This window comes from Mustela putorius, unplaced genomic scaffold (genome assembly GCF_011764305.1).
Source record: "Mustela putorius furo isolate JIRA1106 unplaced genomic scaffold, ASM1176430v1.1 tig00003845_pilon_pilon_pilon, whole genome shotgun sequence".
NCBI classification, from domain to species: Eukaryota; Metazoa; Chordata; class Mammalia; order Carnivora; family Mustelidae; genus Mustela; species Mustela putorius.
The window spans coordinates 82,093,297-82,117,790 of NW_025421998.1; the positions used below are offsets into that span (position 1 = coordinate 82,093,297).

Below are 24,494 nucleotides of genomic sequence, written 5' to 3' on the forward strand. Positions count from 1 at the left end.
CCCAGATGGTTCAAATAAAGATATTCTAATGAAGGAGTTATTTACCAAATTGTAGACAGAATTAAGGAACAAACAAGATGGTGAACCATCCCAAGACTAGCAACAGTGAGAAGACAATACTACTGTAGGGATGAGAAGCAAAGAAAGGCAGCAGCATTTCCCCAGGACCCCAGTTAAAGCAGGAGGCATGGAAGAGGGCAGGCTGGAGGGAATGACAGCCTAAAATGACACCACCACAGCCAGGGCACAGGGTCAAAGCAGGACGGAGAGAGGAAACATGCCACCTCTATCTCCTCTCACCATCCGATATCCTTCTAGTGCCTTCCATTGGCAAAGCCCAAGATGAAGAGAAAGGGAAGAGATTCCTGGTTGTGCAGTCTTCAAAGGTGAGCTTTCTAGGACTCAGGGAAGACACAGAAAGGTGGAAGCATGGCAAGTGGAGAACCTGCATGGTCCCCAGTTAAGCTGTAGCCTTCCAGAGGGTAGTAATTTCAGAGTGAGAGAACAGCTACAAACCTCACTGAAATTGCAGCTGTGTTGCTTTGAGCAACTTCATTTACTTAGAGGCTAAGCTTCCTTATCTTTAATATAGGAATAATGCTCCATTTATAGAATAATTCTGAATATTAAAATAAAAATGTATATAAAATATCTGGCACAATAAGCAATAAATAAATGGTAACTGACTAAATGAAAATTACTCGGTATCATAAAACTGACTCATAAAACCTCTTATCATAAAAGAATGGGCCATCAAAGATAAGAATCAACGCATCCAAGTGGTCACCTTTGTAGCTCACCTCCCCCCATATCCCTTTTCCTTAAAAAATATGGCAGAACATCTTTAGAACTTGGCAGACAGACTATTTTATTTTACACTAGTGACTTGGATGCCATTTCTCTTCCTCCACTCAGTAACAGACGGTGCCCTGGACAGCAGTGACATCTGCAGCCCCAAGGGAGAAGGGTCAGCACAAATTTTAATTTTGCTTTTGGTTTGGGGCTTGAAGTACACAAACAGATTTTTTTTCTTCCCTGTCAGTTTGCATTTAGGTTTGTGTCTCACATTTTTAATGCTTTATGTATTTGGATTAACCCAGAAATTTATAGCTCCAAGTGTTTGCTTGCTTTGCTTTATGTCTCTAAATTAAACCTCCTTGATTTGAAAAAAAAGGCAAAGGAAAAGGTGAAAAAGTATTCTGGCTGTCATTTCTATATTGTTAAACATGTTAGAAGGGGTCATTCTGCTTTTTGAGCTTCTTCTCATTACAGATTCTTAACATTTGAATATCTTAAATAATAAGAAACAAGAATACTAGGGAGAGCCTATCAAAATCTGTGGTCAGTTTGACTCCACTAGAAAAAGGAACTTAAAAGCTGAGAGGAGAACAATTATAAAGATTATATGTCATGTTCACTGGAAAGGAATGAGATTCTGTACTGATTTCTGTTATGAGATGGGTATAAATTTAAAAAAATAGGGGCACCTGGGTGGCTCAGTGGGTTAAAGCCTCTGCCTTCGGCTCAGGTCATGATCTCAGGGTCCTGGGATTGAGCCCCGCATCGGGCTCTCTGCTCAGCGGGGAGCCTGCTTCCTCCTCTCTCTGCCTGCCTCTCTGCCTACTTGTGGTTTCTGTCTGTCAAATAAATAAATTAAAAAAAAAACTTTAAAATTTAAAAAAAATAAATACGTAGAGAACTAAAGAAAAACTAAAGAAAAAGGGGGGAGAGAGAGGAAGGAAGGGAAGAAGGAAGGGAGGGAGACAAAGAGAGAAAGGAGGAAGGAAGGAGGAAAGGAAAGAAAGAAGAAAAAAAGGAAGTCTTTTCTTTTTTTTTTTTTAAGATTTTATTTATTTATTTGACAGAGATCACAAGTAGGTAGAGGGGTAGAGGGTGGTAGGGGAAAAGGAGGAAGCAGGCTCCCTGCCTAGCAGAGGCTGGAGCCCAGAACCCTGAGATCATGACCCAGATCATGACCAGAGCTAAAGGCAGAGGCTTGACGCACTGAGCCACCCAGGCGCCCCAAGGTCAAGTGTCTGTAGTGGGAACGTTTGATCCTCCTGAGTGCAATTTTCAGGAGAATTTCTGTAATAGGAGACTTTCCTGATGTTTGAATGTTGTGGGTACATTTGGGACCATAAAAATTTCCTACTCTGGCATCCCACCGAGAAAAAGCATCTATCCCCAAGAATGCAAAATAGAATCCTCGTGACTGCAACACTATTCAACCTCAGTGGCATCTGTAGCTTCCCTGTGTCCTGGGGAGTCTTCAAAAGTCAAGGAGAACACGAAAGCCATGCCTGTAGGATAATTAGATCAAAAGAGACCTGAAGGCTGGCCTCAGGTAGCTATGTCTAATGGGAAATCAGTCACAGGACAGAAAAACTACAGTTAATGTCCAAATGTTCTCCTTGGTCAGGTAGGAACTGACTAGATAGAATCACGGACTCAAGGGTCATTCCAGATTGGCCTGAATCCAGAACACCACAACAAAACTAAAGAGGCTTCACAGACAAATAATTACACAGCTAATTTAGGTGTTTGGATTAGATAGATGATTCATAGTCCCCTTCATATTCTTAGACTTGATTATTCTAAGCTAGATCAACATTCTGAACTTACAATAGAATACTGAGCCTCACTTCAACGTGCAATGGGTAGAAGAAAATAAAACCATCTGGGCCTCCTCTTATTTTGATGTCAGAAAGACAAATAGAATAGTGTGCCTAAATCATTCAAACTACTAGATCGCATTCGCAGCAATTCACTGTAAGATAAGGAGGTAAGTGGGATTTCGGGTCCTGAGTCCCTTCTCTGAGACAAATTACTTATTTCCATTGATTCGAGTTTCCTAATCTGAAAAAAAAAAAAAAAGGATACCAGATAAATAATCTCTACTATTTCTTCCATCTCTACCAAAACAGTTGTTGCTTTTATACCGAGAAGGATAATTGCAGACCTGTATTCTGATGAGGTTGCATTTCAGGTGGATTTGCAGTAGCCAAATGAGTAGAAAAAACTCTAACACCAGTGAGAAGGAGGACTCAGCCAGAATCATACCAAGTTGAAGAAGCCAAGTCACAGAGACAAAAGAAATCCTTTAACCAAAAATAGCTCATGTCTGAAATTATGTTGATGTATTCCACACCTATTTGTTGGATATAGATCCAAAAACTTGTTTTAGAGATAGAAAGATTGATCTATAGAGAGATAATCAATAGAGAGATAGAAAGAAAAGACATTTTCCAACCATATTTTCTAAAAATAACCCCAGTAGTACAATATACATATACATATATATAAAATTATATATATACACAATACATATATTGCATGTATATATTTAATATTATATATATAAATATATAATGTTAATTTATATATATAAATATAATGAAAACATAAAATCAGATTAGAGACAATACAGATAGTTTAGTAAGAAAGAATCAAGGGTGAAAAAGAGTACTCAAATATATCTGCCATAAGATCCTACACAACAAGAAAGTAAGTGGTGATTTTTACTTTTAGCTCCCTAGAATTTAGTTAAAAATCATCATCCTCATGAGCACTAGTTACCAATATGATAGAAATCATTTACATATTAGGAATAAAACAAAAATACAAAATTGTGTTCAAACTGACTAAGTCAGGACATCTGGGTGGCTTAGTGGGTTAAACAACAACCTTCAGCTCAGGTCATGATTCCAGGGTCCTGGGATTGAGCCCCAAGTCAGACTCCCTCCTCAGTGGGGAGCCTGGTTCTCCATCTCCCCCTGCCCCTACCCACCCCCCCACCCCCACTCAGGTTCATTTATTCCAAAGAAATATAATCTTTAAAAAAAATTGTGTCATTTGGTAACATTTCCTTAAAAGATAGAGACATGGGGTCACTGTGCACAACCAAACACTGTTCCTTATCCTCATGGAGCTTACAGCTTAACAGGGAATGAATCAAACAAATAATCTAAATAAAGAATAATAAAGTAATTATGCAAAAGTGAGTACCGTTCTCTATCAGCATCTAGTAAGGAGTTCTGACCTAATCAGACAGGTAAGACAAGTTAGGGGTCTTTGTGTCCTGATCCTGGAGTCTCACTCATCAGCAAACAGGTGAGAAAAGTATTTCTAAGAACAGAATGTCCTTCTGAATACCCAAAGTCCTGTACTATGGGCAGCTACTGACTATATACCTCTGTATCCAAAGCTCACTCTTGCTTTTCAACTGTCCTTCCTGAGAGTGAGCTCAAGATGTCATAAGCGATGAACCAACACCTCTGCACAAACCCCACATTATCCAACTCCTCCTTCAAATGCAGCATCCCAGGGCGCCTGGGTGGCTCAGTGGGTTAAGCTGCTGCCTTTGGCTCAGGTCATGATCTCAGGATCCTGGGATCGAGTCCCGCATCGGGCTCTCTGCTCAACAGGGAGCCTGCTTCCCTCTCTCTCTCTCTGCCTGCCTCTCCATCTACTTGTGATCTCTCTCTGTCAAATAAATAAATAAAATTTTTAAAAACAAAACAAACAAACAAACAAAAAAACAAATACAGCATCCCAGTTTGAGTCCTTATCTATTAGTGATGATTATTGCAGCACAATTGGCTTTGCAGGGACCCCAGTGGGATTCATCACTCCTCCCCAGCATGTTCCTACAGTGACACGCTAGGTAGTTTAAAAGCCTAGTGAAGAACTGGATAAACTCAGAATTTCCTCGAGTTGAGATGCACACACAACATCCAACCACAAACTCAGTCCTAACTTCTAAAAATAGATGTTCCTCAAGAGGCAACCATCAACATGTAAAGGAGTACAAAATCAATCCAAGATTAGCCCCCCAATCTGACCCTGCTCCTTCCTGTTCTCTGTACCCTTAGAATGGCCAGGGGAATAGCCTAGCCATAACTATCTTAATCAGCACCTAAATGTCTTTGATAGACCTAGGAGATAGGGAGCAGAAAGAAAAGCCCAGGGGAGTCTTGCTATTTTCTGTAGCAGACGATCATAGGACATTTAAGGATAGGAAACAGAATGAACCTAGCTTTAATAGAGAGATTCAGTTGAGATCATTTCATAAATACATCTGATTTAATTTTTCTTTTTTTTTTGTAAAATCTGTTTTTTTTTTTAAGATTTTATTTATTTACTTGAGAGAGAGACAGTGAGAAAGAGCATGAACGAGGAGAAGGTCAGAGGGAGAAGCAGACTCCCCATGGAGCTGGGAGCCCAATGCGGGACTCGATCCCGGGACTCCAGGATCATGACCTGAGCTGAAGGCAGTCGTCCAACCAACTGAGCCACCCAGGCGTACCCTGATTTAATTTTTGATTTTTGAATACATTCACTAATTCAAGAATGATTTTAAACCCTCAGGAAGCAGGAGTGACATGGGGATGTTTGGGCATTTCTAGCCCAACCATCTCTACCTTCAAATAAAACTTTTCTGAAATAAAATGAGGAAGCCCAATTTGTGTAATAACAAAGGCTCTTATCTGCATGTGAAGGCAGGTTTGGTTTTTTCCTTGGAAATATAAGCTTCTAAAGGGCAGGGGACTGCATTTTCTTATCCTTTGTGGCACTTGGCACAATATCATTTCTTTCAAGGTGCCTTATAAATAGGGTGGGGTGATGATAATGGTACAATTTTCATCCTACCCTTTATAACCACAATTAACTCAGGTAACCCTGTGCAGGTACAATGATGTTCTGCTTTAGTTAAGCTGGTTAATTCCAAAGCAAGGTCTCTATCTTGAAGGCACAGCAGGTGTTGTAACACAGAGACATTGATGATAGGGTCATTCTGCTTATTCATATAAACTGAAAAGTTAAATCTAAGCTTTTGCACATTATTGACAAGAATTACATATACCCTTGTCATACCCATTGACTCATCTTGAGATCAACCAGTTAAGTGCTTAAACCAGCAAATGAAGAAAACAGGGAAGCAAAATTCCAGATAATTTTAGACCCCTTCTACCATTTTATACCTCTTTTTATACTACCTCTACAGTACAAATAGATTTCATTAATTTCTGAGCAGGCCACATGAATCCATTAATGCCTACAGAGTAAAAGCACAGTAACATAAATGAAAAGCCACTGAATTCAAACTTTTCAAAAAAATCTTCATAGTTCATTTATCTTATAGCGTCAAAATTTTGTTGCCCAAAATATGTATGTATGGAGAGTTCTTGAATTATCTTGAATAATACCCCCGTCCTTAAGTTACTATAGTTCCTATGTAGCCAGCTTTCCAGGTAATAAAATATATAAAACATGAAGTTAAACGTGGATGTTTTCCTCGTGTTTCTTCTGAGTGGCAATGAATGAGTGTCCTAGAGCAGCAGAGAAAAGGGCCAAAAGAAGGGTAGGCGATATTTTCAAAGGATAGAGAAGCATCATTCTAGAATTGTGTCTCATTAAGGTGGACTCACTCAAGAGATGTGATGCTAAGAACCTGATGGATTAAGATGTGGTCCATCTGGGGGTGCCTGGGTGGCTCAGTGGGTTAAAGCCTCTGCCTTCAGCTCAGATCATGATCTCAGGGTCCTGGGATCGAGCCCCACATGGGGCTCTCTGCTCAGCGGGGAGCCCGCTTCATCCTCTCTCTCTGCCTGCCTCTCTGCCTACTTGTGATCTCTGTCTGTCAAATAAATAAATAAAATCTTAAAAAAAAAAAATAAACAAACAAAAAAAGATGTGGTCCATCTGGGTCTCTTGAAAAGGAAGCTTTCACTCCAGACCCCGAAAGGAGGATGGGATATAACTGAAAATCAAACCAAGAAAGGCGGCTTTCTCAAGGAAAAAAAGTCAACTGAAGATAGATACCTAAGACTTAAGAAGTAAAACCTGTAACCAATTTATAACATTTTATAAGGACAGACTGAATAATGAGATTATGTGTTTGCCTAGAGATTTCCTTGATGTAAACCTACTCTTGAATTATACTTGCCGTGTGAAAGATAGTACTGAGCTGCCCAGAGAATCAACGGGCAAAGTTGCCTGAGTAAAGGGCTGTGGTCCTTGAGGAACACTGGAGTTCCTGTGTCATAATCAAGTTCACCAGTGACAGAACACACCATGTGTGTCTGCCTTTGAGAGGGAGAGGAGGGGCTGGTCATGAGGAAGAGTGTTGAATTTTTCCCCTCTTTTCACAAGTTGTAGTCACTGGTTATTTATATCAAAGGATTATCCTCCTCATGATCCTCACCTCTAATGATATCTGGGTCTTCCCAACTCTGTCTATACTTACCCCAAACACACACCAAAGTTATTAAGAGCTGGAAGAACAAATTGTTTGCCCATGCCCATAATCATCTGTCCTAAAAGGTCATTTAAACATTTAATCAAACCCAAGGCCCTTTGGGGAAGAATGTGAGTCATACGGCCAGCACAGCAGTCTGTAGTCCATTTTGTGTGTGTCTTAGGGAGGATGTAGATGGATCCCACAAAAAAATCAGTAGCAGGGACATTTTCTGCCAGTAGGCAGGGGAGAAAAAGCAAAGGAGTTTTCTGGAATATACAGAATTAAACCTTCGTACCAATTAATAAAAATCCTCAGGGAAGAATCCAGCCAGAATTCCCAGAATGTTGGCCATGTACTGACATGTAAACTAATGCTCCTAAAAAGAGGGCGTAGGTGGTCATCCTAAACTAATACGAATTATTTGTTTTTCTGCTACTGCAAATCAGCTACACCACTGCTCCCTTTCATTAGGTACAAATCCACAAAGGAGGGCTTTTGTTTCACAAAAGTAGCTCAGACAAATGACACTCCTCAGGGTGCTGAACCCAAAGCTGGCGACCAGCCCATTCTCTGCACTCCAGTCCGCTGGTACCTTTCACTTTCACAGCTATCAGCCTGCTTCAGACCTACACCCTCGCTCTGACTAGGGACAAAGAGAAGATCACGATGGAAATCCTTCTATGTGCTGCTAATAAGCCTATTTAGAGTCAATGAGAAAGCCTCATTTTCCACCAATAAAAGCCTTCACAAGTTCTACTGAATCAGTAAAACTGAAGTGTTTCTGTGCACTCCCTGTCCTCATTTTACATCAGTCAGAGAGGTGAAGCTCAGCAAAACATTGGATAAATGACCTCTAAGTTTCCTTCCTTCTCTAATGTCCCCTGATAATTTGTTGGCCAGTGGGATTTGAATTTTATTTAAAATTAACATGTATTCCGATGGATTCCCAAACCTTTCTTCAGTTTTAGATCATCTCAGTGTGGTCTGCTGAGTTGGCGTATTTGGAATCCTAGAACTCTCTTGGCAAAGAACTGAATATTGCTCCCATCTAACTGCTTAGCTAACATTGCCTATATCCTTTCTGAAAAAGATCTGGGTAGGAGACAGATGTAGAGCATATTCTCATCTCCCATCACAAGGCTAGGAAAAGCTTTGGCATTTCATGAGTCTGAACAAAAGGGAAATTCAAACCAGCATTTTAATGTCCTTAGTGAAAGATATTAATCATTTTCCCCAATGAAAATCTACAGTTCTAATCATTGATTACAGTGATGTAAGCAAATGAAACTTTGGCCAAAAGGTTCTGTACGGGTCAATGGTTTAATGGAAAGTAACACAGGGGTGAAATGATATCACTGTTGGTTAGAATACTATCTCCCTTCCCAGCAAATAGTCAACTATTTGGGACAACCATTGGGACAGTGGAAAGGTGCATAAAGACAAGAGTTTTCTAAAAACAGTACCAGTTACACAGGTAAGCTCAATGTTTTTGCTATCGAGCATTTGCTAACATAAGAAAGAACTAGAACAATAGGAATGGCCTTCGTAAAAGGCAGGTCCACTAATAACAGCCACCACTAGAGACAAGGATAGTCCTACCTAGAGACAAGAAAAATTCCTATCTAGAGACAGGAAAAATTACCATTAGCAATAATTTGAAGAGGTTAAATTACTTGTCCAAGATCACATAGCTAAGATGCAGTATTTGAGTGTCTACCAATGAAGCTGAGAATTCTACTAGACACAGACAATGTAACAGAAACATCTACTTCCTCTTAGGTCTTATGATTTGGTTGATAAACTTGCAAGCACTTTGAACAGGTTTTCACTTACACTGCAAAGAAAAATGCTTAGCTAAATTACTGTCTGTCTGGGTGGTAAGCAGCACACCACCACCATCTGTAAAATAATATTTTTGTAGACAAGATGGCATGTTGCTTAAAGGAACTCAGAGGTGAATTATTTTGATAAATTAAGGAGCATTCTCATAGAAATATTAGTGAAATAGGGCTGAAAAGCTGCATATCATTTTAATTTTAATAAATCAAATCATATTTTATAGTCACTGACTGGGAAGTCAGTATTTAAAAAACCTGTGGTGAATCCATTTAATATAAACAATTTGTCTGTATTACAAATATTAACCTCCTTATTTTAGAATTTTAATTTTTTTCATATCTTCTTAAAATGAGGCATGTTCATGTCATGTTAAATAAATCATTTTCACTTATTGATAATGCATTATATTTGTTAGGATGCTTTCAGCTGCAAATAATAGAAGATGCAATACAAAACGGCTTTAAAATTGTGAGGATTTATTATTATCTCATATATCTCATATCCACAAGAGTGGAAGGGCATTCCAGGGCTGGTTAATTTAGAAGTTCACAGATGTCAGCAGTGACTGAGTTTCTTTCTATTTTTCTATATTGCTATCGTCAACGTGATTTTCCTGCTGCAGGTCCAGGCACCAATTGTAGATATAACAATAACCACAACAAAAAGACTTCCCTCCCTACACTTCCTTAAAGGTCCTGGAAGACTTTCCCCACTATCTCCTTATCAGAACTGTATTACAAGTTACCCTTTCAACCAAACACTGACAAGCAGCATAGGATCACCATAACAGGAGCAGACCAATCAAAATTAACTGGGCTACATGGAGTATATATTAAAACAAAATTGTTGCTCTATAGGTCTGTCAGCCTACACCTCTACTCTCTGATGTTACAGAGACTAGCTACAGGAGGCTATTTACATTTAAATGTAAACCAAATAAAATTAAATGAAATGTAAAATTCAGTATTTTAGTTGGATGAGCCACATTTCAAGTGACCAATAGCCATATGTGGCCAGTAGTTGCCCCACTAGACAACACAGATAGAGAAAACTGTTCCCATCACAGAAAGATCTACTGGATAGTGCTGGCCTACAAGAAGGGGAAAGTGCTCTTGTATAAGCAAGCAACAGTACCTGCTGTACTCCCTATGCAGCAAGCAATAAAATTTATGCATACTATCTCCTCTCATCTTCCCCAGTATTATTATCAGATGCCTGTCTGCATGCTGGGTTGCTAGCTAAGGATGGAGAAACTGACTTAATTAGAAGCACCTTGAACTCACTCACACAACTGCAGGAAGGGCATGGGTAAAGTCGGGATCACAGAACTCTTTCCATTTGTCATCTCTGTTCTGTCTGCATGTCAATATCAGAACAACACCAATTCCTCAGGGGGAAAAATTTGACCATCTCCCCAGCTTCACATCTCACAGCACTGCCTCCTCTCACCCCCAAGAGGAACTCATCTTCCTCCTTCAGTTCCAGCTCCAAATAACCATTGGAAGGACTCTGATGGTCCAGCTTGGGTCAAGCACCAAGACTTAAACCAATCAGTTGTAGCTCCAGAGACACTGGGGAAAGAAGAATTAGGGTTGTAGATCAGAGGTAGTTCCTTAGCGGGTCCACCCATAGAGACAGAGGACAATTCCCAGAAAAACTGGCATTTCAGGGTCATCTCTTTTAGCATTCCCTAAAAGCCAAGTCCTTTGACCTCTGTCTTGGGCTTCTCCAATTTGCTTTCCACTTAACTTTCTGTGTGTATTCCACCCATTTTTATTTATAGGCTACTGAGTCCCAACTGTCTCACTATAGCAACGTCTCTTTTCTCAGCTTTGGACTCACATAATCAACTATTTCAATATCTTTTATGTTGTCTACTTCTCTCTATCCCCAGTGCAGTGTGGCCATCATAACCTGGGCCATTCTCATTTCTGGAGGAATTACTGTAATATCTAACTGTAATATCTAACTTCCTACTGTAATATCTAACTGGTCTCCTTTCCTTTCCCTATGCCACACCAGCATTATGCTATAACAAGAATAATATTTCTGAAATGGAAATCCAATTATGTCACTGATCTGCTTAAAACCTTTTAGTGGCTGTTCACTGCCTTTCAAAACAAACTTCAACTCCCTCATGAACCATATAAAATCTTGCTTGGTTGGTCCCTTGCCTATCCTTCTCTCTTACAGTTTTCTCACTCTCCATTCTACCACAGCCATATTGAACTTGTCAGTTCTTCAAGCCACCATCCTTTCTTTTGTCTGCTGGCCTTTGTGCTTCCTATATTTGAAATAACCTTCCTACTGATCACCTCCTCATCTTGTCTAAATTCCACTTATGTTCTAATCTCAAATTAATGACACCACTCTTCTCCTTTACCCTACATTAGGTCTCCCTGATAGACACTCCCATTCACGAACAACAACACGGGTCATTGCAGAGTCATGACTCAATTATTTCTCTTCTCAATTAAACTATAAGCCCCATGAGGGCAAAGACCATTTCTGTTATTCACTAACATGTCCTTGACATCTAATAGACAGTGCCTGACAAAAAGAAGATAATAAATAAGCTAAACTTAATTCATTCTTCATTCCACAAATACCTCAAGGATGCCCTATTTGTGGCAGATACCATCTTCTGCACCGGGATGCAAAAGAGAAAAAAACAAAGTCCTTGCCTTCATGGAGCCTGTGTTCTTGTGGGGAAAGAAAACCAACAATATACTAACAAATTAATAAGCATGATTAAATTGAATAAATGAAGATATTCTCAACTGGTATTTTCCATCATGTTTTCCAAATTATCTTTTCAATATTCTTTTACCTTATTGGTAGTAATATGGATATACAATACTTCCCTACACCCAGATAATATAAATGTAGCTTTTGTAAATACACTATAGAGTTATGGCATTTATAATCAGAAAACCAAATATTCTAATTAGAATTTGAATGATGGATACAAGCCTATATGTGTTTCTAGAACCTTATTCTCATCTCTCTATTAGCAGCATAGTCTGGAATTTAGAGAGATAACCTACCAGAAGAGTTAATTTTATTCTTATATTATGACAAAGACCTTTTTTAAATATAGCCATTTGTATTGAGCTTTTCGTTTCATCAAAAATACATAAAAATTAATTCTAACAATTAAAATATTCGTCAGCTAAATGTGTGCCAAACTAGCCCCATGCATCATGTCTGAATGATCAGAATGGAGAGCAAGACCATCGCTTTTGACAAATTAACTAATTTAACAAATGTTTGATGCTAAGCATATTCTAAGTGCTGAGGATACAGGCCCTGCGTACTAAAGAGTCACAAACCAATCACTTAATGTTTGTATTGTCTTTTTTTATAACATATAAGCTCCTTGAGGAGAGGGAGGGAGAAGTTTGGTATGACACAGTTTCAACAAACGACACAAGTAACCAAAAATAAGACTCTCCAGGTAGTTTTCTCAATGAGCCTTAGTAAACTCTGATCACACCTCATTTTATGCCTCTTTTGTCTTAATGTATCCAATTCATTATTCAACTACATAGTTCTTCTTGTTTGGATGTGTTCTTAAGAGTTTATGGTAAATCTCTTTTATTTCAACAAGTCACAGTAGCCACAAGATTCCCTCAAATCCCATGGGTTTAAAGGAATCCCAAGATAAAGCTTTTTTTTTTTTAAGATTTTATTTATTTATTTTTGACAGAGAGAGAGAGAGACAGTAAGAGAGGGAACAGAAGCAGGGGGAGTGGGAGAGGGAGTAATAGGCTTCCTGCCCTAACCCAGCACCCTGGGATCATGACCTGAGCCTAAGGCAGATGCTTAACTACTGAGCACCCAGGCGCTCTCCCAAGATAAAGTTTCTTAGAAAATAATCCTTTTGTAATACAAATAATCAGTCCCTTGTATGCCTTGTATGTAACTGTTTTGTACTCTTTTTGGGGAGTTGGGGGAGAGAAACCAAATTCTCCTAATGTTGAGCCATTTGTATATTCTTTCTTTCTTTTTTTGTTTTGATGAATTGGTCCCTTCAGTTGAGGTTAATAATCATTGAGAGAAAGACAGCTTCTTCTAATATTTTCTGAGCTTTTTCTCCCCCTCACCATCTTCACTGACCCAAGTCTTACTGTAACATTTCAAATCATGGGTTCTCGAAAGTGCTTAACTGTCACTCGAATGTCTATATTTCCTTTTCTATTCTTAGCCCTTCAGTGTAATATTCCAGAGACTGTGTTCACCCATATTTGTGTGACTCCCAAATAATCAAGCTCATGTCAGAGTCCACTGTATGCTTTGCAGAAAGGGTTTCCTAGACTTCTAAATTCATTTTGTCTCTGTAGCATAGGTGTTTCTCTGTTTTTAAGTTATTCCTTGAAAAATGGAGAGTTTATGGATCTTTGAAGTTCATTCTAATCAGAGGGTATTTCTTCTGCTTCTACAGTTGTAGCAGTATTAGTGCTTCCCAGACCACAAGCATCCATATGACCTCCTTAGTAGTCAAGGAGGGTCAGAAAGAGGGGATACTTAAAATTCGGTGGCCATTGGGGAAACATTTAAGATACTCTACCAGGAAAATATAGTGGAATGGATCTGTACAACTCAGATCCTTGCTGGCAAAGGCCTTCTGAGCAGGAAAAGACCAAGTACCAAATGATTTCAGTCCTACCATCACCTTCAGGCGGCTATAAGGCTTTGAACGACACACTTAAACCACTTAAGCCACCTCAGTTTCCTTTTCTGTAAAATGAAAGAATGAAGCCAAATGATCTCTAGGAACCTTTGCAACTCCTTTACTCTATGTACACTTATGGCTGATGGTATAATTTCTAAGTTTTCAGAGTACTCTTGGTTACTGACATGGCAAACTTTGTAATCTATTTTTCAGATTTTGAAGATACAGGTGCATCTGTGTACATTTCTTTAAATTTAGTAATTAAGCTCCCCACTTCCAAATTTCCTAATGAGGGCACACACACACCCCTGTAACTTTATACTTTATAACTGATCTAAAAACTTATTGAAGATTGTATATACAACATAGACTTTTGATTATAAATTTTTACACTTGACAATTTAAAACCTTATTTAAATGATCTTTTGTAGAATACCTTGGGTTTATCAGTAATCTTCAGCATATTTGAATATTTATTCTGCTAATTGAACATCAGGTGCTTTTGCTACCTCTATAAACTAAATGTAATATCACCTGTTACTCAAAGTGTGGCCCAGAGCCCACTGGTATCCACATCACCCGAGACTTGTTAGAAATGCAGAATGCCTCACCCCAGACCTATGAATTTTAACCAGATGCTCAGGTAATTCATCTGCATACAAAAGTTCTAGAAGTGTTATTATACTTTATAGTGCTTCTTGAACTGATTTAAAATAAGTGAGTTTTTTCTATAAGGGAATGAATAAATGAGAAAATTAATTTAGCAAAGTGAATTGCTATAACTCAGTATGCTACTGAACTTAGATTTATAAAAACTTACAGTTGATAAGCTCTCCTATTTTTTAAAAATACAGTTTTAGGTCTACTTTTATAAAGAGCAGGAGGGTGGGAAATAGGTAAAAAGTATATTCTGTCTAAGACCCACTCACAAATGCGACATGTATAGTTGAAAATCAATATGAAGAATATTAAAATGCCTATTTTCTATAGGATTAGGTAACAACCCAACATGTTACTTGTTTTATTTCATAGCTGATTTTAAAATGCCATAATGCTTCGCTCTTATACGGTAAGCATTATGAAGAGAAAAAAGTATTTTCCAACTATATGGTAACACTCTGAAATAAGTAAATAATAAAATAAAATGAGGATATAAAAGTCAAGGATAAATTTAAATAAAACAGACCGAGAGATCCTAGTTGCTTCTCTGAGACTATGTGAATTTTCAACAATTCACTTAATCTTCCTGGGTTCCTGTTTCTTCATCTAGAAAATGAGAGAATGATCTTGATTTTACATCCAAGCTCTGAAATTCTGAAATCTAGTATGTCTGAAATCAATGTCTATTTTGCCATCTATTGAAATTCAATATGGAATCTCAGAAGTGGCATAAATAAGTCATTCTGGGGTTGCTGCTATTTTACTCACTAAGAACAGCAGCATCTGGGCTAACAACCACCCACGGTGCTAATATAAGGACACCGTCCCCCAGAGGTTTACTCTAGGCAAGGGGCAAGGAGCATTTAAGAATGGCAGAACATATTTTAGCATTTTCCCGTATTTTAGCACAGGGAAAGTTATCTTAGTTTCCCTTCATCCTGAGTCACCAAATCAAATTGTCTAAATCTATCCCTATTGCTAACTACCCAACTCACTCACGTGGTCTCCATGAGTCCTGGGTGAATGGGTAAAAGCTTCCACCTTCCACAGCCTCCCAAACCAAGAGAGGACTGTGGAGAGGTAGTTACACCTGAAAAGTCACCTAGTTGGTTATTCTGGCCCTAGATAATAAATTGGCAGGCCTTTCAGGGAGCTAATTATTGAGCCTGCTATTTGGTTCACTGACAAAATTGCTTGTTTGTGGGAAGAAACATATCTGTGCATTGCTTTTTCCATTACCACTATTTCTATCATCATAAATAAGAATCAATAGGCCATTTCAAGTAGCATATGCTCACCACAATTTAGCATCAGAGTGTCAGCCATACGCAGGCTAAGCAGCAGTGCTCTAACCTCCTGGCTAAGGATTAAAACCCAACAGACAAGGAAGGCACTTCAAATGCTGTAGGTAAGACAGGGCACATGCGTGTGAGCAAAGGGCAAGAGTGGTCGGTTCTTTGTCTCTGTATCTGTAGCACAGTGTTTGGCATAAGGGAGGTCATCCAAAACGAATAAACAAGTAAATCATGATGAATGCATGGATGACTGAGACAAGGGGAGGTTTTAAGATGCTCTATGGGGCCGACTGAATCCATTGGGTTGGTCAGGGATGTTGTTTTGATAAGGGCACAGAGAGCTCTTCACAATTCACAATGAAGAAATGAAGTCCAGGACACAGCATGAGCCGAGAGGGAGTCTGCCTCTGGGGAGCATAGACCTAGGATGACTTCCCACATACTCCAGGCCTGTAATACTCACTATCAGGTCTCACCACGGAAGGTGAGAAATCAGAATGACAGCCATAAAAAAGTCAAGCAAGACCTCAAAAGAAAAGCTCTCCACCACCGATGATATTCTTGCTGGACAAAACAACGGCAGATTAGGGACTGATGGGACAAAGTATAGGAAAAAGACACAACAAGGCAGTGAAGAGGAGCTCAGGCAGAAGCCCGAGTGGGGAAAGGGGTCTGTGAAAAATGTGCAAGGAGAGGGAGAGGTGATAAAAATCCACCATTCTCGGGGGTGGGGGTGCTGTGGGTGTCTGGGTTGTGAGGAGTGGAGAGGCATGAAGACTGGGAGTGGAACAAGGGAGGGACGGTGAAAAGAGAGAGGGGTCAGATAAATGTCTAAAAAATAACACCCATCACCACTGATAACAAGCACAAAAGAATCCTTTTTTCTTCTGGAGAGAGACAAAGGGAATTTTAAGTAGGATTAAGTAGTAGTAGCTTTCAGAACTCAGCAGCTCTCAGAAGCAATAATAACTACATAAATAGCTAAGTGGATGGTAGGAATTGTTTCACTTTGGAATTTGGCCAGCATATCAAAGTTAACAGTAATATCACATCTTTTTGAAAGCTTTCCTGAGATTCTAGGGGGGAAAATCATCTCAGAAAACTGTTAGCACCAAGTTAATTTTAGGAAGAGGGTGCTCCTCACTGCTTGAAGACATTTCTACCTCCGGAAAATGGGTAAGACAGAAGCCCTCCCCTGCTGGGAAACACTCTATTATCCATGTAAATACATTGCCAGTATCGCTCCCAATGGAAGCAAATAATTATGTTCACAGATTATCATTGCCCAGTGTAAGATTTTACTCAGAACATAACCCACAAATGATACCCTAAATGCAGCAAAAAGGCCCCTGTTGATATCCTTTCTCACACAGTTCCCTAACTTTTTGACGCACTGTGGATGGTTAAACATGAACTCTGTAAGGGCCCAATTTTGAAACATGCATATCTGTATGCATTCATTTCTGCATTGGATGGAATTAGACAAATTGGAAATATAAATAATTTTCAGAGGCGCCCAGATGGTTCAGTGGGTTGAGCCTCTGCCTCATGCTCAGGTCATGATCTCAGGGTCCTGGAATCGAGCCCCGCATCGGGCTCTCTGCTCAGCGGGGAGCCTGCTCCCCCCCCCCACCGCCTACTTGTGATATATATCTCTCTCTGTCAAATAAATAAATAAAATCTTAAAAAAGATAATTTTCAAACCCTGGACACCCCTACTCATGAATATCCATAGGTTTTCCTTCTTAAGTACATTGACCACTCATGTGATAGATCACGTTTCCTCCCCAAAAACAGAGATGAAGACTGAGCGTTGATGGTAACACACATCTTCTCTCAACATCTGGAAATATTCATGTGTTACTGTTGAAAAAAAAAAATAAGTTTTGGGGTGTCCAGGTGGCTCAGTCAGTTGAATGTCCGACTCTTGTTTTGGCTCAGGTCATGATCTCAGGGTTGTGAGATGGAACCCCCAAAGCAGGCTCTGCACTCATTGGGGAATCTGCTTCTTTCTCCCTTTCCCTCCTCCCTCTACTCCTCCCCCTGCTTGCATGCATGCACACTCCCCCCCCTTCTCAAAGAAATAAATATATCTAAAAACAAATTAAGCTAGAACATTGCCTCATTTATTTCTTTTCCACCCAGACACAAGTTATTTCAGTATCACTCACAATGGAATTTGCCTAAAAATCTGTTTACTAATCCCATTCCCTAAGGGTGCACTTGCCCTAGCACTTAGAGTAAACACCATTTTCATCACACTAGAAATAGTTCTAACTGGAGAGACTTTTCTATTTGTTAGCAACACCCAAATCAATTGAAGGACCCTGCAGCAGACATGCCACCAACTCTGGACTGTACCATAACCCAGGTCAGAACTACGCTCGAAATAAGTATCAGCATACACCATCCACAGACGCTGAAAGGACATAGACATATATCAACATTTTTTTAAAAAAAAAACAGGAGTTTAGAGAAAATAAGAGTTTAGATTCCAAAAACAGTCTATTAAAAATTATGATTATTTAATAACTAATTTCCTACCAACTTTATATAGACATAGAGAGAATGGCAGACTCTCATTCTTACGGTCTAAACAACAGTGGGCCGTGAACATGAGTACACAATCAAATAGTAACTCTCAGAAGTCAGAACTAAGTCCAATGTAAAATATATCTGAGTGAAAGCATGGAAGTTATTCCATAAACTCCCCTTTCACATCCTTCTATAAACCGGACCCTCTTTATTTTCCATTATTCCTTAACATGCACCCTTTTTCCAATATGTTCACCCCTTTCCTGTGCTTCCCATGTCTCCATGCCATGTCCTACTCTGTGCCTTTGCCCTGCTGGCCTACCTTTTCCTTCATCTTGGATGCTCTTTCTCAAATCTTTCTTATCAAACACTTATCTCTTCCATGAAGTTTTGAATTTCATAACTTGAACTTACAGTTATATATTTCTGAAGAAATATCTATGCCCAAATGAAGCTTTTAATTATAGGATTTTCCCCCTCTACTTCTGTACAGTTCTGTGTGTATCTTTTTCCCCCAACTGAATCATATTATTTCAAGGTAACATCTCCCTTTTAATGCCTCTCCCTAAAGTATCTGTCAAGATCCTAACCCACAGCTAATTTCTCTTTCTCTATCTACTCCTTCTGCATATTATATTTCTCTGAAAACATGCTCAAGTGTGCCCTATTCTGAAGAAAATTTCTGTAACCTGGCTTCTTTCTCAAGTTTCTCACCAGACCTTTTTTTTTTTTTCTTTGCCAGACTTTTTAAAAAGCATTCTTTCCCCCATTTCCTCTCTTCTGGCTGTATCTCAGCCCCTCACAATCTGAGTGTGTCACACTTCACATCGGTCAGCCAGGCCTCTCAGCAGCACTAACATGCATGCCATTTTTTCTTCGACTCACTGAGATGGCACTCCTCACCATGCTCACTGGCTTTTCCTGGATCCTCCCCTAGAATCTTCCCTCAGCTCTGCTCCAACTCCTTTGGCAATTGCATCTCTGCCCTGGTCCTTAATTTCCAGGACTCCATCTGACAAGCAAGAGCTGGTATTTTTAGTGCTGGATTCTCTGTGGGGTCCCAGACCTTATGCTGCCACCTGCTGGGCAGTTTCATGGGGCCACCTCAAAACCAAATTCAAGTCTCTCCCTTCCGTATCTACCCTTCATTCTGTCTTCTCTGCTAACTAATGACATCACCCTTTTCCTAGGCCTAGCTGGTAGAGAGTTCACGTTCGGAGCCTCCATCTCTTAACCCCACACCAGTGTTCGTCACCATGCACTATCAATGCAACTTCCCAGGACTTCTTTCCTCTGTGTTCTGTCCGGACCTGCGCATCCTTCTACAGGCTACGACTGTCCATCACCAGGACTAGCAGAAGGGCTGACTGACCTTTCTCCTTTTTTCTCTCCTGACCTCCAGCCCTTCTCACACCTCTGCCAGGGGAATCTGCTTGAAAACAGGTACCTGAGCAATGTCCTAGATCCAAAGCCTTGAGGTAGGATAAAGCCTAACCCCCAGCCCTGCCCTAGCACTCAAGTTTCTAGACATAACTTGAAGACCTTGCATGATGTGACCCCATCCTATCTCTTTAGCCTCGTTGGCCATCACTCTTCCTCTCACTTACTACCCTCCCTCCCTCACTCCAGCCACCTTGTTCCTCCCCACCCCCCATCACCAGTGGCTTCAACAATGGAGACTTGCCCTAGATCCTGGGATAGTTTGCCATCATATCTTCATGTGGCTGATAACATCTTACCATTCAGGTCTCATCTCAAACGTCACCTGCTTGGAGAAGCATTCTGTGACTACACAACCTACTGGTCACCCTCCGGGCCAATACCACCTGCTCAGCTTTTCACATTCATCCCCTTGTATTTCCCGGAAGCACACCTTAGCATCTGGAAGTCTCTGTTCATTTATCTACTTCCTTATTTAGTGCCTGTCTCCTCACACTGGAGTGTAAGGCCCGTGAGCACAGACTTCCTCTCCGTTCCAGTTCCTGGAAGGGTGCCTGGCACACAGGAAGCCTGAAGTTAGACCCCTCCACAGTATGTTACCCATTTTTCACACCCCCTCCTTACTCTGTGTATATGTCTGCTCTAGAATTGATCATATTATACCTTCTATTGAGCAGCTATTTCCAAAGGGAGTGATTAGAGGGATTACAGGGAAAGGAGAATCTATCAAAATATGGGTCTGAGGGGTAGACAAGAGAGGGGTATATGGTTATAAAAGGCTCATTCAAGTTTTGTAGTATTCAGTATAGAAGATTTATGTCTCTTTGTTAAAATTATCCCTGGTGTTTTATGTTTGTTGATCTTGCTATTAACAGGATTCTTTAAATTTCATTTTCCACATGTTAGTTTCTATAAAAGAAACCATAGAGAGAGAGATACATAGAGATATATATAGTTAAAAATGTTTTTTATATTGACCTTTGTCTATGCTTTTGCTAAAGTGAGTACTTAACTCTAATTTTTAAAATTCCATACATGGTTTTATGTACATCATCATGTTATCTGAAAATTTAAAAATGTTTCATTCTTACATTCAAAATATGTACATTTAATATCACTATTATTTTTAAGCACATGATATAGAAGATAAAGCATCAAAAAATCATAGCTGCAAGAGCTATGCAGGACATGGGGGATAACTGTACTATAGGGGCCATGGGTTGATAGAGTGAAAAAAAGAGACTCTCACTTATCATGTATTACGATCATCAACCTCACTACATGTTAGGTACCTGGAGACCAGTATCATTTTTTGCTGGTTTGTCTATATCTAACCAAACCTATTAAGGTTTTCTATACATAGCAGAAACTCAAAAAATGTTTTTAAATAGAATTCAAATAGCCCAGTGTTGGGCACATTGCATGGGGTCAAGAAATACATGTCAACTCTAAGAACCAATGAGTACACACAGGTTTGCTGAATGATCAGCGTATGCTCAACCCTGATGAGAAACTAGTAAGAGAGGTAAAGAAATAGATCATTATCCATCCCAAAAAACTTCATTTCTCAGGTAATAATAAAACAAATGCACCAAGGAAAACATTTCAGTGGTTACCTGTGCATTTCTTTATATGACTGTTCCTCTTTCCATGTGATCCTAACTTGCATCCAAAATTCTCCTCCCAAAATTCTGCAAACCACACATTTCTTCGATTATTGGCAAGAGTTCGGCTTCTAAAATAGCGATCAAACCCTATTTTAGGGAAGAAAGTTATGATTTTAGTATTCTTTCAAAAGTAAAACCAAATACTGTCAAAGCTTTTGAATGGAAATTAAGTTATGTTGTGATCATTGCATGAGGGAAAAGAAAAGAAAAAAAAGTATTAACAAATGGGAGGAACCAGTAGCCCAGAAATCAGTCTTCCCATATGGTAAAGGCCAAGGGTAATCAGTGGACAATATTATCACCCTTGCTGTTCACCATTTTGGCACCTGGCTCAACAGATGAACGGAAGAGGAGAGCCTGTTGTTATCCTCGAAACTCCCCCACTCCTCTACATCACAGCCGCCAGCAACCTTCTGCTATATATTCAGAACCAACTCACACTTTTCTCATTCTTCTCTCTGTCTCCTGGTGGAATCAATTCTCCAGGTTTCTATGCTTCTACTTCACTCAAAATGTATCTGTCCTATCTTTTCCATTTTCAGCTAATCCAATAAACTAATCAGTGTTAATGTAATATTATGGGGTCAGGGGTAATGGGCCAAAGTATCAGCCTGCTCAGGGGACCACCTCATGGAAGGGAGACCAGCTAGAACTAATGCCTTCTCCAGAAGACAATGGGGAAGGTAGGCATTTCAGTCACTGCTAAGACCATTGGAAAGGCTATCTGCGAGACAGTCTTCCTTTCAGGGAGGCTCTGTATCTTTGCTCTTGCATTAATATACCCATAAGATCAGCCCAGCAGGTCTCCATTTTTTATAAAGCAGCTCTCTCACAATGACAGCACTGTACCCATCATCTGTGCCGTAGAAATATTCAAGGTTAGGAGGCAACATCGTGGAAATGGCTAAAAACAACACTAACTCCCTTTTTTTAAGAAAAAAATTCTAATGGGTACTCTTTTTTAATGAAAAGTAATGCTTGGTTAAAGAGTTACTGTCTTGGTAATTCTACCATCAGAATTAAAAATTCTATCCAGAGTCATCAACAATGGGTGCATTTCATCCTATGGTGATACACTGGTTTTGCCTTTGAGCTTTGATTCAGTTGGAATGAAACAAAGTTTCTATGGCTTGTACTTACCATCAATTGATGCTCTTTTGGGCAAAATCGTCACAGCCCCTTCTGCAATCTCCTCTTGTTGATAAACAGGTGCTATTTTGGATCCCCAACTATCTGAGCCAATCCAGAGAAAATGACCACTTTGGTTTAATTTCTTTGCTGCTTCCAGTATCCTCCTGCAGGAATAAAAAGAAATAAAACATACCATATTTATCAAGAAACACTACACTTAGGAATGATACAAGACCTGTTATATCAAATTATATGCACTCAGTAAGTCACTGTTAAACTAACTAGTCAATCACTAACTGCTTGAATTTCATCATTTCTAAAGGAAACATCCTGGAGACTTTAACTCCAGCACCTGTTAATCAGCCTCATCCTTAACCTCATTCACATCATTCTGGCTATCATCCTTATTTGTCTCATTTCTTTCACTCCTCAGGTTTTACTCTCTAGCCATTTCAGACTTAGAAACTAGAAGGCTGTTGTGTCTCTGCAGCAGAAGGAAGGTAGTCTGTAATTGCATGAATGTTGCAGTTCCTGTGAAATTTCATAAGATTGTACACTGAATATGACATATGTTTTTTTAAAAAAAATGTGTGTTGCAAATGTGATCCTACACCAGGAAGAAAGTTAATCAGCACCTGATGTCATCTTCATTGGCAAACATAATCACTGCCCGTGCATTAGGTGTTTCTAGCAGGCGTTTGATAATTTTTTCAAATTCTCCAGGTCTTGGTTCACGTGGGATTTTCTGTGATTGAGCAATGCAAACACCACCTATGTAAAAAAGAAAGAGAGAGAGTGTGACTCAGAAAAGGCACTTATTTAATTAACCAACTTAATGAGGTTAGCTGCTTTATAAAAACATATGATTCAAAGTATATTGAATTTCAAAACATGTCATTCTCATCTATTGAAAGTAATCCTGTTTGTTCACATTAAATATATATCAAATAAATGACATCAATCATTTAATCATACATCAGAGTTGTTGTTTTATTTTCCAAGTTTCAATACTAGTTTTGTGGATAACTATAATAAAAACCAAAGGATACAAAATGTGTAATGAGAGTCAAGGGAGTACAAAAAAGAATGGCAATTTTGATTCATTTGATGTACATGGAAAAACAAGTGCCTGGATTAATAAAATGAGTATGTCTTAGAGATGAGACCACTTATTAAGTAAAAAGATCCTTTTCCTACTTTTATTAGTAGACCTCCTTTAAAGTTAATTTCATTTTATAGCTCATAGTATTTATTACAGAAAGATTTTTATGTATCAGCAAAATGGTGTGTTATGAGACAAGTGGTATTTGAGACTATCTAAGACACAGGCAAGTCCCAAAGATTTGAACCCTCCGCTGATATTATGTCTCCATTGAGTAAACCAAAATGGCAGAAACCCCATCCCATTATCATACCAAAAAAAAAAAAAAAAGAAAGAAAGAAAAGAAACAAAGGGAGAGAGAAAGAAGAAAGGCAGGAAGGAAGGTAGGTAGGTAGGTAGGTAGGAAGGAAGGAAGAGAGAGCTAGAAAGAAAGAAATGAACTCTTTCTTTGGCTTCTCCTTCTAAGGCCATGAGAAAACAAAGAGAAAGTTTAGAAAAGATCTCTGCCACCTATCAAGGTTCCTCAATCTCAGTGGAATAGAAAGAGAACATATTCTAATATTAGAATAAAAAGGAATATTAGCAATATGTTTCAGTTCCATTACGGCTTAAATGGGTTTTTTTTTTTTGAGTCAGATGAAAATTACATCACCATTTATAAATTGCCGCAGTGAGCAAAGGCTTTTTACTTCCAACCAATTGCCAAATACATTCAGTCACCCAAATATTACTAGGTTCCATTATATGTTATATATTGGGCTGGACACTGGGAATACACAGTCTAATTCAGGAGTTACCATCTAGTCTGGGAGACAGGCATCCCAATAAATTATCATAGAATATGTGGTAAATTTTAGAATAAAGAGGATATACCTACACAATGGGAACACAAAGGAAGGAGTAACTCAGG

The 24,494-nt window shown here is 39.2% G+C and overlaps 1 protein-coding gene across 4 annotated transcripts in view; it reads right to left on the bottom strand.

The window, feature by feature from the left end:
* GRM8 (glutamate metabotropic receptor 8) overlaps window positions 1-24,494 on the bottom strand; it is a 749,284-nt gene that overhangs the window by 370,237 nt on the left and 354,553 nt on the right. For all 4 annotated transcript variants that reach the window (XM_004741849.3, XM_045062948.1, XM_004741847.3 and 1 more), the window contains exons 4-6: window positions 23,118-23,253; window positions 22,492-22,646; window positions 21,301-21,438 (exon numbers count right to left, since the gene is read on the bottom strand). In XM_004741849.3, coding sequence (XP_004741906.1) covers window positions 21,301-21,438; window positions 22,492-22,646; window positions 23,118-23,253 — 429 coding nt within the window. The remainder of the gene's footprint in view (window positions 1-21,300; window positions 21,439-22,491; window positions 22,647-23,117; window positions 23,254-24,494) is intronic.